A 16,203-nucleotide genomic window follows, 5' to 3' on the forward strand; every position below is an offset into this window, starting at 1 on the left:
TAAGGAGGGCACATATTGCATGGTGCACTGGGTGTTTTATGCAAGTAATGAATCATGGAACATTGCATCAAAAACTGGCGATGTACTGTATGGTGACTAATATAACAAAATAAATATTATTAAAAAATTTTTTGTTTGGAGTCGTCACTGACTCCATTTTTTCTCAATTTTCAAAATATAACCAGAATGAGATTGATGCTCACATTCTCCCACTACTACTGGATCCAAACTGTTATCATCTCTTGCACAGATTACCCCACAGCCTCCTCACTGGCCTCCCTACTTCTGTCCCTGTCCCTGCCCAACCTGTTTTCAACAGAGAAGCCAGAGATCATGCTAATCCCACCATGCTAAGCCAATGAGTGAGTGGCTTCCATCCCACTCAGCGTCAAAGCTTTTAAAGCCCTTACAACAGCCCCCACAGCTGTCTATGATCTGACTCCCACACCACAAGGAGTTTCTCCTCCTCCTATTCCTTCCCTTACCTGAATCTACCCACTGTGACCTCCTGGCTCTTCCCTGAACATGCCAGGCATACTTCCACCCTGGCACTCTCTGTCCCCTCCTGTGATGCTCTTTTCCTCAAATGTCTGCCAGTCTTGCTCCCTTCAGTTCTCTGCTCAAATGGCATCTTGAAAGGGGTATCCTCTGACTTCCTACAGCCTATGGGATATAGCAAACCTCCTTCTGCACAACCTGCCCCCGCTCCAATTCTTCCCTACGGCACTGAACATCAGCAACATACACTGTATTTTCTCATTTATTTGTTTATAGTCTGTCTCTTCAACAACATAAAGTGGTTGTTGAATGATGGTAACTTGTGGTGCCTAAGCAGGACAGATGAATGACTTGGATGTTCAATCCTGGGTAGGCTCATGGCCACTCCAAGAAGGGGCCTCCGCTCTTTACCTTGTAGAGAACATTTTCCCAACTGACCCAGCCTATCGCCAAAAGGTCAGTTCCTATGGAGGGAAGGCAAATCTGATGGCAGCCTTGATGATCATATGGACCTGGGCCCTTGGGAAGCCAATGGTGGTGGCTGGGGGGGATAGGTACAGCTTGCCTGAGCCACTTCCTGAGTTCCTACAAATAACTCATCTACAAAAACGGCACTTGGCTTTATCCTGGACTACAATATTCCCACGCCCCCACCCCCAGGTCTGCCTCAGTCCTGACCAACTAGCAGTGCTTCAATCAAGAACAGGGTGTGTCCGGTTCTAGAGCTCCCCCATGAGGGCCTGGCAGCCAGAAAGCTGTTAGAGTGAGCCTTCTGCTCCCTGGTTTCTCCCCCTGCCTGGGCACGTGTGTGTATTACCACATGGGGTTCTTTCTCCTGGTTCTGCAATGTCTGGTTAGGCCTGGATGCAGGAGAGCCCCCCACAAGGCCTGCACTGCCGGGCCTTATGCACACTTGTTAAGCGAGACTGACTGAAGCTTATATTCTGTCCCAAATCTCTTTGTAGTCATGTTTACCAGATTTAACTCTCTTGGTTAAGTGTCCCAGCCTTGCTCCTAAGCATTAGCTTTCCCCCTCTTCTAAAAATAAATTCTGGAGGCTTTTTATTTTCCATGTTTGGTATGAGCCCAGAGATTCATTTCTTAGGGCAGAAAAGAACTAAAAGATTTACCAATCCTGCAGATTTTGGTCATTTTAATACCATGGGTTTTCCTTTAGAGAGAGTGGCTAGGGAATTCCCAGGTTTTCAGAGCATTCCATTTAATGGGAAAAGGTTGGAGTAAAAATAGGCCCCAATGTCCTTTGTGAGACCAGCGCATCTAAGTGATGCATCTGGCCACTGCAACCAGGAACAGCTGTGGGCAAGAGAAGGGACTCTTGGTGTCACTCACGTACTTGCTGGGACAGGGAGGCCACAAGACACGCCCTCCCTCCCCAGCCCTTGCCCTACAATCATCCTGGCCAGCGCCTCTGAACAGGAGGAAGTAGCCCTCACTACAGAAGGAAGCACACCACTCCACACACCAAGCACACAGCTTGCACTTGACCACTTTGGCTAAACTGCCTTGAATACACAATGAAGACAAAAAAACCTCGCTTTTCAGGTTTGCCTCTTTCTTATCGGTTCTCTCTTTATTAAAAATAAAAGCAAAACTGGGGCGCCTGGGTGGCTCAGTCACTGAGCGTCTGCGTTTGCCTCAGGGTGTGATCCCAGAGTCCTGGGATCGAGCCCCACATCGGGCTCCTCTGCTGGGAGCCCGCTTCTTCCTCTCCCACTCCCCCTGCCTGTGTTTCCTCTCTCACTGGCTGTCTCTCTCTCCGTCAAATAAATAAATAAAATCTTAAAAAAAAATAAAAGCAAAACAAACAAAACCCCAGCAGGACTTTAACTTTCTTTCTTCTTAAACAACAGATATCCTATTCAAGTGTCCTTTGGCCTCTGTTTTATGTTTGCAATTTAAGCCTACAATTTGGGCATGTGTTTTATTTATTTATTTTTTTTAAAGATTTTATTTATTTATTTGACAGAGAGAGAGACAGCCAGCGAGAGAGGGAACACAGGCAGGGGGAGTATAAGAGGGAGAAGCAGGCTCCCAGCAGAGGAGCCCGATGTGGGGCTTGATCCCAGGACTCCGGGATGACGCCCTGAGCCGAAGGCAGACGCTCAACGACTGAGCCACCCAGGCACCCCATGGGCGTGTGTTTAGATTAATTCAAATTTTGTTTTGAGAGAGACTTTGTTTTTAAATATTTTAAATAATTTAAAGAATGATTTTACAATATTATGAAGTGTAAAGAAATACAATCCCTCAAATTCCTTAAAATTAATATTTTAGAATTAAGATGTGTGTGTGTGTGTATGTATAAGTTCCAGACAATTTTGTCACCTGTATAGGTTCCTACATCTACCACCACAGTCAAGACACTCAACAGTTCCAACACCACTAGGATCCCTTGTGCTGCCTTTTTACAACTAAGCCCACCTTCCTCCTGCCTCCCACTCCCATCCCTAACTCTGGGCAAACACCACTCTGTCCTCTATTTCTAAAATTTTATAAGTCCAAAATATATTGATTTTAAAAACAACAACTCCACTGGATATCAAAGCTCAACATCACTGCCCCACTGCTGCAGTAAAGCCAAATGGAACCAGGCTACTCGAGGGGCAAAAGAAAACTCTGCCCTATACCACAGCATTCCCCCAAGAATCCTATAAATGAAGATAAAAGCCACATTCAGGAAATACAATTCTCAATTTGAGAAGCCTCTGGAGTCTCCCTTTACCGGCAACCTCTCAATACTGGGCTCAAGGGTCCAGCCCCAAGGAGATGGTCATGCAAAAAGGAGGCTGCCACGAGCTCCCTGCTGAGCCTCAAGAGAATGGGCCCAGCTTGCAAGAGCAGTGTCTTAGTGAGAGCCCTAGCATTTAGCTGGTATTTCCACTTGAGTCCTTCAGGAAGTCTGAGGTCCCTAGCATCCCAGGACCGCGACTGGGCAAAGGCTGGGTAAGAGTACAAGAGTGGGCCTGTTATACACTGTCACTGCAATCCAGAGCAGCCAGGGCAGCTGACACTTCTGCAGATGAGTATTGTCAGAGACGAGGAGTCAATGATGCTCTCTCAAGTGACGGAAGATGGCAATGCCCTCAGCTACACAATGTTAAACTGCCGAATTTGACTCCAGGTCCACACCTCCAATGACTCTCAACTTTGGCAGGGGCCGATCCATTCCTTTGACCATTAGAAGCAACGGAAAACCAGAAGAAAATAAGTGGTTTTGGGGCACCTGGGTGGCTTAATCCATTGAGCGTCTGACTCTTGATTTTAGCCCAGGTCTTGATCTCAGGGTTTTGAGTTCAAGCCCCGCACTGGGCTCTGCACTGGGCATGGAGCCTACTTAAGAAAACAACACACACACAAGTGGTTTCAAGCCTAGACTCTTGCTCTGTGGCTTCCATGACCTCGGCCCACAAGCAGGACAAAAGGTCTGATGGAAGGAAAGCCCAGGACAGGTGTGAGAACAAGGCCTGAAGGAGCGGAATGATGGCCTGTGGGGGTGCACAGTCCTGCCCACCTCTGGCCTTAGGACCACAGCCTGGCTTTTTTCCACTTCTCACCATCCAACCAGGAGACTCAACAAGGCTTTGGATCTGGGCCTACTCTTTACTGGAAACAATTAGCCAATTGCACATAGTAATTATTATGAGCACAGAAAATACAACATAGCATAAAAGCACTTTGTGAGAACTGCCAAAAGCTTCTGTATTACCAGCCATCCCGAAGACTACAGCCTGTATTTTCCTGACCTGGCGTGTTCTCCTCTGGGCCTGGAGGGTAGTGGGCCTGCCAAGGCTCCTCCCTGGAAGGCCTTAGAATGGGTCAAGGTAAGCTCCTTGCAGCCAGGGTCCCTGAAGCAGTAGTACTCACTGTGTCAAATCTGTCCTCTCAGGGAGCTCCCTGCCCAGCTAGACTATTTATGCTCCCCACCAAGGGTCCCAGGAAACCTTACTGGACTAGCCATCCTGGGGATGACGGGGCTCAAGACTGCTGAGTGTGGGGGCTGTCTCTGCAACTCCACATGAGGAAGGACTGAAACAGATGGCAAAGGAAGAGGCCTAGGGATCACTATTGTCACAAGAATTATCAAAGAATCTTGCCCAGGAAATCTCTTCCCTAATTCTCTACCTTTTGGGGATACCATGATACTGAAACCAAACTTAATTTTTAATTTAATTTAATTTAATTAATTTTTTAGAGATGGGGGGATGGCTGAGGGAGAGGGAGAGAGGAAGAGAGAGAGAGAGAATCTTAAGCAGGCTCCAAGCCCAGTGTGGAGCCCGATGCGGGGCTCGATCTCACAACCCTGAGAGATCATCATCTGAGACGAAATCAAGAGTCAGACACTTAACTGACTGAGCCATCCAGGGGCTCTGAAACCAAACTGAAAACTTGTGTGCAAGCTATAGCAGCCACTCTGGGCCACGACACAGCAACCAGAGTCCTTGCTTGTTTAAGGCCTTTCTGGGTAGTGCAGACTCTGCTCATAAACATGTGGAGGTCGTTCTGTGCCCAAGGCTAGCCACATGCAAAAGAACAGTAATGGCAAGGTCATCACTGTCCCCAGAAGACTTCTAGTACTCACCCTTGCAACACCACCAGCAGTCGGGTCTTCTTGCGGATGTAGGCTGACTGGCGGGCAGAGCGGTTCTGCTGAGCCTCTAGGACACTGGAAAGGTATCTTTGGAAGTGGGCAGCGTGAAAACATTCAGAGCTATCCATGATTTGGCGGTATACCATCCACCTGGAAATGGCAAGTATAATCTCAGGGTGGGGGCCACCTGATGGCCTTGCCCCACAGGCTCAGCCAGGGGACCCAAATGTGACCAGTACTCCCACAGACATTCTGCCCAGTGACCCTGTACAGGAGAAAGCAATCCTGGCACCACAGAAACAGGTGAAGAGCACTGGGTGGGGAGCTCCATATCCTGAAACCACTATCACTGGAACTTTTGATCGGAAACGCCTTGCCACAGGGAAAAAGGTCAGGTAAGCACATGACCATCAATCAGACTTTGGAGTTGAGAAAGACTCCTTCTGAACAGGCAGTCATTTCCTGAAGGACCATCCAATAAAATGGTTTCAGCCTGGCGCTCAGTAAAACTCTTGTGAAGAAGTGAGCAGGGTGAAGAAGAATTCAGACTATTTCTACAACAAAAGCAATGGATACGAGAGAGGAACTGGCTAGCCACTTAATATTTATAAGAGGCCCAATATTTCCCTAGTATGTCTCTAAAACTTGTACAACCTCCCAAATCTCCCCAAACTCCCAAACTTCTAGGCAATTTCCACCTTCTCCACTCCTTACGGCCTCCTGCAGGATGCCTTACTTTGAGGTAGACTGACTAGACATTAAATGTCTGTTCAGTTAGCCAGGGCTGTATAGTAAAATGCTGGCCATATGAACGTGGTGGATGAATGACTTCCCCAACTTCCCCTAAGCCAACATGTCCCAGCTGCACTGGAACTGACGCAGTCCTCTTGTGGTCAGGGATGGATCACATCCACCAGCTCCCAAGTTCGAACTACCCTGGTCCTGAATGGCCCTGCTGACCAGGAATACTCCCAGGCCTTTGCCTGTGCTGGCTCTGCTGCTACAGTGCTCATTCCCCAGATTTCCAAAGGTTCGCTCCTCACTTCCTCAGGCCTCTGCTCAAATGTCCCCTTCTCAGTGAGGTCTTCCCTGAGCAGCCAATTTAAAACTGCAATCCCTCCCCCAGCTCACTACTCCCTATACCCTTCTCTACTTTGTTTTCTCCATAGCACTTTTCACTAGCTAATATATTACTTTCCTTATCTGGTTAACTATATTCCCAAACTAGAATGTAAGCTCCACAAGGGCAGAGACTTTCTAGTCTGCTTTGTTCACTTGTCACCCACACTTAGAACAGTGCCTGGCATACAGGAAGTGAGTGCTCAGTGCAAATGTGTTAAATGGATGGATGGCTACTGTGCTGATACCAATCACACCAAAGGCCAGTACATGTTAAAGGTTTCCCAGTGCCTATGGGGCCCAGGTATAGAATCCCTTTCCCCAAAGCAAAGGCAGCAGCCATACTAACCTGCCATATTCCTTATGCAGAGTGACCAGAAAAGCACAGAGCTCGCTAGCATGACAGCCTGGGAGGCCAGTTACAATGCTGATAATTACCTACATGAAAGAAAAGTCACATGGGTTTGTCATTCAACTGGGGGACGGCGTTGGTGAAAGGTTAAGAGAACTAACTTCTGGAGCCACGTTCTGTGGGTCTGAACCTCAGCACCAGCACTCACCTAGCTATGTGACCTTGGGCTAGTAACAGAACCTATCTTGCAGGGTGGGTGTGATGATTAGCTGAGTTAATATATGTGTGTGTTAATACAGAACTGCTTAGAACAGTGTGTGGCACATAGCAAACACCATATAAAATGTAGTGTTACTAATACAATTTCCATGGAGCCAGTTTGACTAGATCAGTTAAAATACAATGGAAAACACTGGGCAGAAAGAAGGTCTAAGACAAAATGTCACAGGCTAAACTCGTGTGGTAAGTAAGCTCAGCGAAGGAGAGGAGTGGCATGGGGATATTTCCACCTGGCTGCCCAATCCGTCCAAACTGCATGGCCTGAGCTAAGGAAACAAACAGGGTGAGTCTTGACTAGGAGAAGAGGAGCAGGCAGGCTGGCCTGTCCCAGTCTTAGCATGCAATTGAATGAAATCAGAGCCCTCTGCAGGTATGTACTCTGAAACAACTTGAAGAAATCTCCTGACAGAGCAGGGGAGGAAAGGAACCAGGTCATTGCTGAGTGGTATCAATGTAAATGACATAGCATGTGTCTTCTTTCACAATACAAGACTCACTGGGAACAGGCCTGGTCACAGATAACTCAGACTAAAGCTCAGCTTGGTGGCATTCATCACTTGAGCCAGTCACATCAGCAGAGAGAGGGAACCCTCTTCTTTTCTGGGAACCAGAAGTTCTCCTTCCTCCCCTCTGACCAGGCCCTGACTCTACATCCCTCTCTGCTCCTGCAGGCAGTACTCCATGTAACTTTTTTTTTATCCTCCTCCTCACCTTGCTTCCTATTCCTCAGCACCCAGGCCCCCACCTTGCGAATCACAGCACATGTTCTTATAGCCAGATACCTTCTTACTTTAAGGCCAGTCCTACAGCACCCTTTTAATAAAATATAACAGGTAGGCATTTTCATTTTTAAACTCTTGCCTAAGGGAAAATCAAAGCTTCTAATTGCTTAGTGCTCCTATTATCTTTTGCAGCTGAGCACCTTCTAGGTTTGCATATAAGTAACGACCTCTCTGAGTGTACTAGACATCTGGTTCTGAAGAAATGGTGGGAGGGGTCAAGAGGAGGGGCATGTGAGATGCAAGCAGATTAAAGTCTACTCTTGGGAAGACAATGTTTATAAAGTATCACCTTACCCCGGTGATGCCAGCAAGGCCCAATTAATAAGGCCCTTCCTCTTACTAAGCTCAATGTGTCACCCACTGCCAGGTAATCCTTGTCATAAACAGAAAGAGCTGATGGCACAAGAGGACTGTGCAAGAATTTGAAGGACATAGTGAAGTCAGGGGAGGCACCGCAAGGGGCCAGGGCTTTATGGCTACTGTGGGGCTTGGCTGGGGTCACTGCAGACGCCTGTACACACTCACAGTAGAGAGCAGATTTCATGTGTATTATTCTATCAGTATTCTAGGAGGTAGAGAGTCTTACGAAAGGGACTCTGCTTGAGCTCTTTTTGTTAACTGACACAGAAAATCCAAGGGCAGTCTATCTTCCTGTGAATTCCCAGCATATTTGCTGAGCTGCTGTACCTTGTCATTTTCTACTCGGTGAGTAGGGTTGATTTCGGTTTGCTGCAGCAGGACAGGGAGATGGGTCCGCATCACGGGCTCCCGACTAATGCTGCTAACAGTGAAATGCTGAAGAAACCTAGAAAAACAAACACAATGCTATTATGTTACCATCTCCAGCCTTGCCTCAATGTGCTCTTTCACATGAGAAACTCCTTATCTAACTGCTAAAAAAGAAACCTTAGAGAGATTCACTCTAGAGAATAAAATTGTATATGATGTCATTACTACCTTTTACACTGATCCCTAAGAAGCTACGAAGAAAAAGGAGCTTAGAAAGGGCCAGCACTGGGGTTTCTGACATTTCAAAAGCCAGAACATTAAACATCTATAAACAGAAAACCGGAGCTCACCAGTCTAGCTCTGGAAGTTTGGCGGGGAGTAGCTTTAGAGGACTCTGTTTCTCCCCCACAGAATGGCTCAGGACACTGAAGAGCTTCTGGGCATTGGAGTGTCTGGAATATCAAAAGTTCACAGATAAGAACTACATCTCTCTACAACACACATACTTTACATAACTTGCTCTGATGCTTTCAAGCCAGAGTCCCGTGACAGAGTCAACACTTCCAAAACAAGCATCTCACTGACTTGAACACAATGTGGCATTAGTGTGTGAGGACGGGTGTGCCCACAAAGGAAGGTTCACCTGGAGCCCTTGGTAATATTATGGGTTTCTGATTCTTGGTGGATTTCATCTCTCTTGACTTCTATTTCCCCAAGGGCACTGGCTAACCTGCAAGTGGCAGCAATGAAATGACTGTGCTGGGCCTTTCAGAAGCCAAGACCCCTCTGTTACATAATGTAAGTCTTCCTGCAGAGAGAGCAGACACACACAGCTTAGGGGAAACAAGCATAAACACTGAAGGCAGCCACTTACAATCTCTTTTGTTCCACAGATAATCCATCTTCCTGGATCACTTTTAAAGACAGCCCTGAGTTAGCCTGCTGTTGCCAGGGGGAGAAGACCTAAACAAAATAGAATTTGAGCAAAGAACACTTTAAACCCAACAACAGGATATGGAATCCACATGGGGATTTGATGGTTGTTGAAAATCTAGACTGTCAGTACAGAGAAAAACCATCATAACAAACAAGTTTGTTTAAAAAATAGAGGCCTGCAACAATTTTGTTCTGTATTTTTCAAAACTAGAATTTCTTTCTGGGTTCCTCTCCCAGGGATTCTGTTCCTGCAGAGGCCAGGAAGCACGGAGGAAGGTGTCAGGTAACGCTGTTCTGGCAGCAGGGGCGTGTTCTTCCCTGGGGATAGGCCCAGAAGAAGGAGCAGCTCACACAAGTCCTGCTTAGGGGCAGAGGGGTGGCTGAAGAGAACCTAAAGGGCTCTCTCTCTCTGTTCCTGGATTGAAAGGACAAGCACAAAAAGGTAGGGAGGACCAGCAGGCAGTAAGAGGGTGACATAGACTAGCCTGAGATGCCACCCTGGAGCCAGGCCAGCTCTTCTCTCTTCTGTGTCCGGTCAATCTGCCCTGAGAGGGGGACACTGCCTCCTCACAGGCTGCGGCAAGCAGACCTTTCTGAACATTTCCACCAGTCATGAGGCTGGCCATGTGTTTAACTTTGGCCGTTGCTTGGTCTCTAAATGGGTTGTATAATTCTTGGTAAGCTCCCTCCCCATGCAATCTGTACTGAGTGGCTATAACATGCAGCCTGCCACATGGGACCGTTCACAAGGGGAGGGCCTGTGAACCATGGGAAGGGAGAGACCAGGGTGGGGTAGAGAGCTCTGATCCATCAGGTAGGGCCAAATAATTCAATAAAGTAGCTAAAAGAAAAATGAGTCTAATTAGGATTTAAAGGGACAGAGATTTGTCTTAGCAGCTAAAAAGCCTTTTGTTCAGTTCCTTTAGGTTCTCATCTCTCAATGGCAAAAGCACCATTCCAGGACCCAAGGGGATTAGAAGCCACCTCCACCAGCCCTCCCAGCTCGGCCTCTCATCACCTCACTGCTAGCCCTGAGATGTGGCCTTACCATCTAACCTAAGGGGAAAAAAAGTAGTATTTGTTTTGCTGACTAATGATTGGTGTTACCTCTGAGTAAAATGCTTGGTATATCTTTGATTTGGGGAAAAGGGCAATCATCAGAAAATTGCTTGATCCATGGAAATGAACTGGGAGATGAGGAAGCAATGAGCTTTTGAATTCTATCAGAAGGGCAGCAACAACACTCGTGGAATCCTAAAGAGAAAAAGATGGAGCAACAGTGAGAAAAGCCATTTGCATGACACTAGCCCTCACAATTAGTGTCAGGACATATATGACGAATTTCACTGCAATTATTTTCACATTATGTGGTGTACTGAGGTCCCATGATAGATGTGCTTTCCAAAACCCAGTTAAGGGAGATACAGGAAGTACAAGGGTCTTTTCCCCTAAACTGACAATGTCATCTCAAGATTCTTTCTATGGTATCAATCTCTAATCAGATATATGACTTTTTAAAAAAAGATTTACTTATTTATCTTGATGGCGGAGGGAAAAGGGAGAGGGGGAGAGAGAGAGATTCAAGCCAACTCCCCACCAAGCACAGAGACCAATGTGGGGCTCGATTTCACAACCCTGAGATCATGACCTGAACTGAAATCAAGGGTCGGACGCTTAACCGACTGAGCCACCCAGGTGCCCTGATATATGATTCTTTCAAAAAGTTATCTCTATACCCAACATGGGGCTTGAACTCACGACCCCAGAATTACGAGTCACATGCTCTACCGAGCTGGCCAGGCAACCCATGATTCGTAAATATTTTTTTCCCATTTTGTGGGTTGTTTTCACTTTATTGATACTGTATTTTGATGCACAGAAGTTTTCAATTTTGATGAAGTCCAATTTATATATTTTTTCTTTTGTTGTCTGTGTTTTTGGTGTCATAATCCAAGAAATCATTGCCTACTCCAAGGTCACGAGGATTTTACTCCTATTTTTTTAAAATTGTTATTAACATATAGTGTATTATTTGTTTCAGGGGTACAGGTCTGTGATTCATCAGTCTTACACAACACATATCCTCCCCAATGTCCCTCACCCAGCCACCCCATCCCCCCACTCCCCTCCCCTCCAGCAACCCTCAGTTTGTTTCCTGAGATTAAGAATCTCTTATGGTTTGTCTCCCTCTCTGGTTTCCTCTTGTTTCATTTTTTTCCTCTCTTTCCCTATGATCCTCTGCCTTATTTCTTAAATTCCGCATCATCAGTGAGATCATATGGTAATTGTCTTTCTCTGAATGACTTATTTCGCTTAGCATAATACCCTCTAGTTCCATCCACATCGTTGCAAATGGCTCCTATATCTTCTTCTAAGAGTTTAATAGTGTTGGCTCTTATGTTTAGGCTTATGCTCCATTTTGAGTTAATTTTTTGTATACGGCATAAAGTAAGGATCTAACTTCATTCTTTTGGATGTGGATGTCTAATTTTCCCAGCACCATTTGTTGAAAAGACCATTGAATGATCTTGGCACCCTCGTTAAAAAAAATTTGGCTACATATGTGAAGGTTTATTTCTGGGTTATTTTATTCCATTGGTCTATATATCTGACTTTATGCCAATACCACACTGTTGTTTAATTACTATAGCCTTGTAATAAGTTTTGAAATCAGGAAGTGTGAATTCCCCAACTCTGTTCTTTTTAACGATTATTTTGGCTAGTTGGGGATTCCCTGAGATTCCATATGAATTTCAGGATGGGTTTTTCTGATTCTGTAAAAAATGCCATTGAATTTTGATAGGAATTGCATTGAATATGTAGACTGCTTTGGTAGAATTGTGGTCTTAACAACATTAAGTGTGCCTATCCATGAACGTGGGGTATCTTTTCATTTATCCAGAACTTCTTTCTTTTTTAAAATTTTTTATTTTTTAAAGATTTTATTTATTTATTGTCAGAGAGAGAGAGCACAAACAGGGGAAGCAGCAGGCAGAGCAGGCAGAGGGAGAAGTAGGCTAGCAGGGAGCCCAATGCGGGACTCGATCCCAGGACCCTGGGATCATGACCTGAGCGGAAGGCAGATGCTTTAACCAACTGAGCCACCCAGGCGTCCCTAGAACTTCTTTAATTTCTTCTAGCAATGTTTCGTAGTTTTCTGTGTGCAAGTCTTTCACCTTTTTGGTTAAATTTATTCTTAAGTATTTTATTCTTTTTGGTGTTACTGTAAATGGAATTGTTTTCTTACTTTTAGATTGGTCATTGCTAGGGTATGCAACTGATTTTCTTGTGTCAATTTTGTATCCTGCAACTTTGGTGAGTCCATTTATTAATTCTAACAGTTCTGTTATGTGGAATCTTTAGGATTTTCTACATATAAGACCATGTCATCTGTGAAGAGAGAACTTCCTCCTTTCCATTTTAGATGCTTTTTGATTCTTCTTCTTGCCTAACTGCTCTAGCTAGAACTTCACATACTATATTGAATAGAAGTGGCAAATCTTGGTTCTGATCTTAGGGAAAAGGTTCTTTTAACATTTAATTTTTCATTATAAAAGTAATACACGTTCACTCATTAAAATTTTGAAAAAATATAAAAAAATAGAATAGAGAAGGTTAAAAAATCAAGTCAAAGTTCCACTGCCTAAACTCAACTACAACTAGCATTTTAGTAGTTTTCCTTCTACTATTTTTTCCTATTCATTTATTGACTTCCCTTTTTTTAGGCAGTGCAAAATTGTATTTATTTTTCTAATTCTGTACCTTGCTTTTAAAGATCTTATTTATTATTTATTTGACAGAGAGAGAGAGAGAGCACAAGCAGGGCAGAGAGAGAGGGAGAAGCAGGCTCCCTGCTGAGCAAGGAGCCTGATGTGGGTCTTGATCCCAGGACTCCAGGATCATGACCCAAGCTGAAGGCAGACGCTAAACTGTCTGAGCCACCCAGGTGTCCCTGTACATTGCTTTTAGAACTTAATTTACCATTAGCATCTACCAAGTTGCTACAAACTATCTGTAAATATTTTCAAACACTGCAACCCACTATCTTCTAAAGCCACTCTTATGGCTGGACATTCATACTACTTACTACATTTCTCCTTGTCAATAGGACCTTTTTTTTACTTTTTGCCAATTTTCTGTTATATATGGTAGTCTGAGGCTGTTTCTGATGTACTTCCACATATCTGTTAACTAACCTCATGTTAATAAAGATAGAGTTCTTCATAGAAAAGAAATATTAACTCATTTGTTTTAATCACCAAAAATGTTTTATACAGTTTATTTTTTTGCTTTTTAATAAATTCTCTGAGAGACTTTTTAGAGTTTCAAATTATAAATTAGCCTGATAAATTTTATACTATATCCAAACAATGGAATACTATTCAGCAGTAAAGAGGAGAGAGTTTTGATACAATCAACATGGATGAATCTAAAAATTATTATACTGAGTGAAAAATGCCAGACTTAAAAGGGTATAGAATGTATGATGTCCATTTATATAACATTTTATTTTGTTTTATTTAAAGATTTATTTGAGAGAGAGAGAGAGTATGCAGGTAAGCAGGGGGAAGGGCAGAGGGTCTGTAGGCAGACTCCCTGCTGACTGTGGAGCCCAACACGGGACTCCATCCCAGGACCCTGAGATCATGATATGAGCTGGAATCAAGAGTCAGATGCTTAACCAACTGAGCCACTGTAGGCACCCCCATTTATATAACAGTTTAGAACTGCAAACTGATTTACAGTGACAGCCAGAAATGGAGGGAAAGAGGAACTGCAAAAGGGCATTAGAAAACTTTGGGGGGGGGGTGAAAGTTGTCTGTATCTTGATTGTGACAGTGGTTTCATGAGTGTATACATCTGTCAAAACTTTAAATGGATATAGTTAATTGTATTTAAAGTATATATCAATAAAATAAATTATTGGCAAAAATATTTAAAATCCTTAAGTGGTCAAATCTGACAGAATTTTCCTTTAGAATTTCTTGTATCATTTCTAAGCTTACCAAGTCTTCCTGTCCCTGGAAGTTTAATACATACTCATTTTTATATCCCTCTTTCCTCTTGTGAAATTGGAAAATATTTAATTTTAATCTATCAGAAGTTAATTTTGATTTTTGATATGAGGTAAGAATCCATCCCCCTGTCCCAAGTTAGCTAACTTATTGTCCCAGCACTTGAAAGATTCACCTTTTGTTCCCTCATCAAAGTTTTCATCTAATAACACCATCCATTCTGTCTTGTTGGCCTGCTTGCACTTTTGAACACCCTTTAAGGCAGCAGGTTCTATTTGGAAGAACGATAGAATTTTCTCTGAATTGTTCACAGAACTTATTTTCTGAGCCATCTGACCATATCACCTCACCTAGTTTCTGTCTTGACTCCCAAAGAGGCTGGTTTTGAGGCTGAAACCAAACACAGTAGAGGGCCCGGTACCACTCTGGTGTCATACTGAGAGATGAGCCTTGGCCTAGGGAGAACTCATAGCTGCCTTCTTCCTTGCAAGGGGAGGGGAAAGTGTTAAATGAACTGGTGAAGTTAAAGGAGGCTCTGGGGGTGGAAATTTCACAGGTGGAGGGGAAGTCTGAGTGTGTCAGGGGGTGGGGCTGAGCCCTCATGGGGAAAGTGAGCCATTTTTCTTCTCTCTGGCTCACTTTAATTCTTTCTCATGCTAATGGGTGAGTGGAGCCCCATCAATGTTAGTGGAACAGCTTCTTTCCAGTTCTTAAGTGGGTGAGCCTTTGTGGCCCTGGTCGGGAGGGAGGGCATTTAAGGCCTTCAGCCCACTTTCTGGTCCTCTTTGGGATGAATAAATTGGGCATGGGTAGTTGTTGGCCCTCCTGACCCAGAACTCTTTTCTAGCTAAGCCCGTTACGGAGCAGTGAGGTTGACAAGTGGACAGGCCTCTCCATGAACTCCCTGTCTGCCTGCCTCAAGGGCAATGTTGGTTCCTGACATCCTGCCCCATGGTGGTGGAGGAGGGACAGGAAGTTATTTGGTTTTTGTCTCAGAAGTGTTGAGTATCCTTCTGAACATCAAAGCCAAGGACTGATAAAACACCTACCCCATCATAGAATGAAATGGAATTCATTTGATCCTTGGAAAGGACAACACTTCCATGATGACGGTGAGAAAACAGAAGACCACTAGAGAAGAAGTGCACTTTCCCTGGAAGGAAAAGAGAGCTGGTCAGAGCTGGAGGGCTGGATCCTGGGGGCCATATCCCAGTGTCCTTGTAGACACCAGGGCACATCACACTGGTAACTAGAGACTAGTGTCTGTATTGCTTAAGTTACACGATTTTTATGCTGAGTCCTATACTCTGGGGAAGCCAATGTACACTCCTGGAGCTTCGGAGAGAAATAAGGCATCACGGTCTTTGCATAAGAATTAGAAAAAACAAGTGAATAAGTTACCAGCTATGGGAGAGAGGCAAAATTCACGTTCACTTGTGGGTGTCTTCCAGGGAAACACACTGAAAAAGACTTTGGGTATGTCTGCTCCACCACTGAGTTTATAGACTCTCCTTTCTCCTATTTGGCAGAAGCTGGCTTGGCCCCAAAGAGACCACATTACTCACTTAAAGCACAGCTAGGAGCACTAGGGTCTCAGGTAAAGGACTGGTGAAGGAACCTAAGGCTCCCTGTGTCCAGCAAAGGAACATCTGAGTTAGATAATAGGGGATTCTATAGACACTGGAGGCCTGCTGCTCTATATTCACAAGAACAAGATGGGTGGGATGTGGACAATGGATGTGGCTTCCTCAGTTCAAGGATTCAGGTCCAAGAAGAGCTGCTGTTTCCTGGGTGGCCAAGGTCATACAGAATAGCTCATTATGGGCCCTACGGGGTAGACCAAAGAAAGGATAGACAGCTAAGATGACAAATGTTTAGACTGGG

The 16,203-nt window shown here is 44.6% G+C and overlaps 1 protein-coding gene across 1 annotated transcript in view; it reads right to left on the reverse strand.

The window, feature by feature from the left end:
- C13H20orf194 (chromosome 13 C20orf194 homolog) overlaps positions 1-16,203 on the reverse strand; it is a 125,131-nt gene that overhangs the window by 34,788 nt on the left and 74,140 nt on the right. The window contains exons 21-27 of the mRNA XM_034641898.1: positions 15,369-15,472; positions 10,412-10,558; positions 9,243-9,331; positions 8,719-8,820; positions 8,327-8,444; positions 6,576-6,664; positions 5,099-5,257 (exon numbers count right to left, since the gene is read on the reverse strand). Coding sequence (XP_034497789.1) covers positions 5,099-5,257; positions 6,576-6,664; positions 8,327-8,444; positions 8,719-8,820; positions 9,243-9,331; positions 10,412-10,558; positions 15,369-15,472 — 808 coding nt within the window. The remainder of the gene's footprint in view (positions 1-5,098; positions 5,258-6,575; positions 6,665-8,326; positions 8,445-8,718; positions 8,821-9,242; positions 9,332-10,411; positions 10,559-15,368; positions 15,473-16,203) is intronic.

Source organism: Ailuropoda melanoleuca, chromosome 13 (genome assembly GCF_002007445.2).
Source record: "Ailuropoda melanoleuca isolate Jingjing chromosome 13, ASM200744v2, whole genome shotgun sequence".
Classification (NCBI taxonomy): Eukaryota; Metazoa; Chordata; class Mammalia; order Carnivora; family Ursidae; genus Ailuropoda; species Ailuropoda melanoleuca.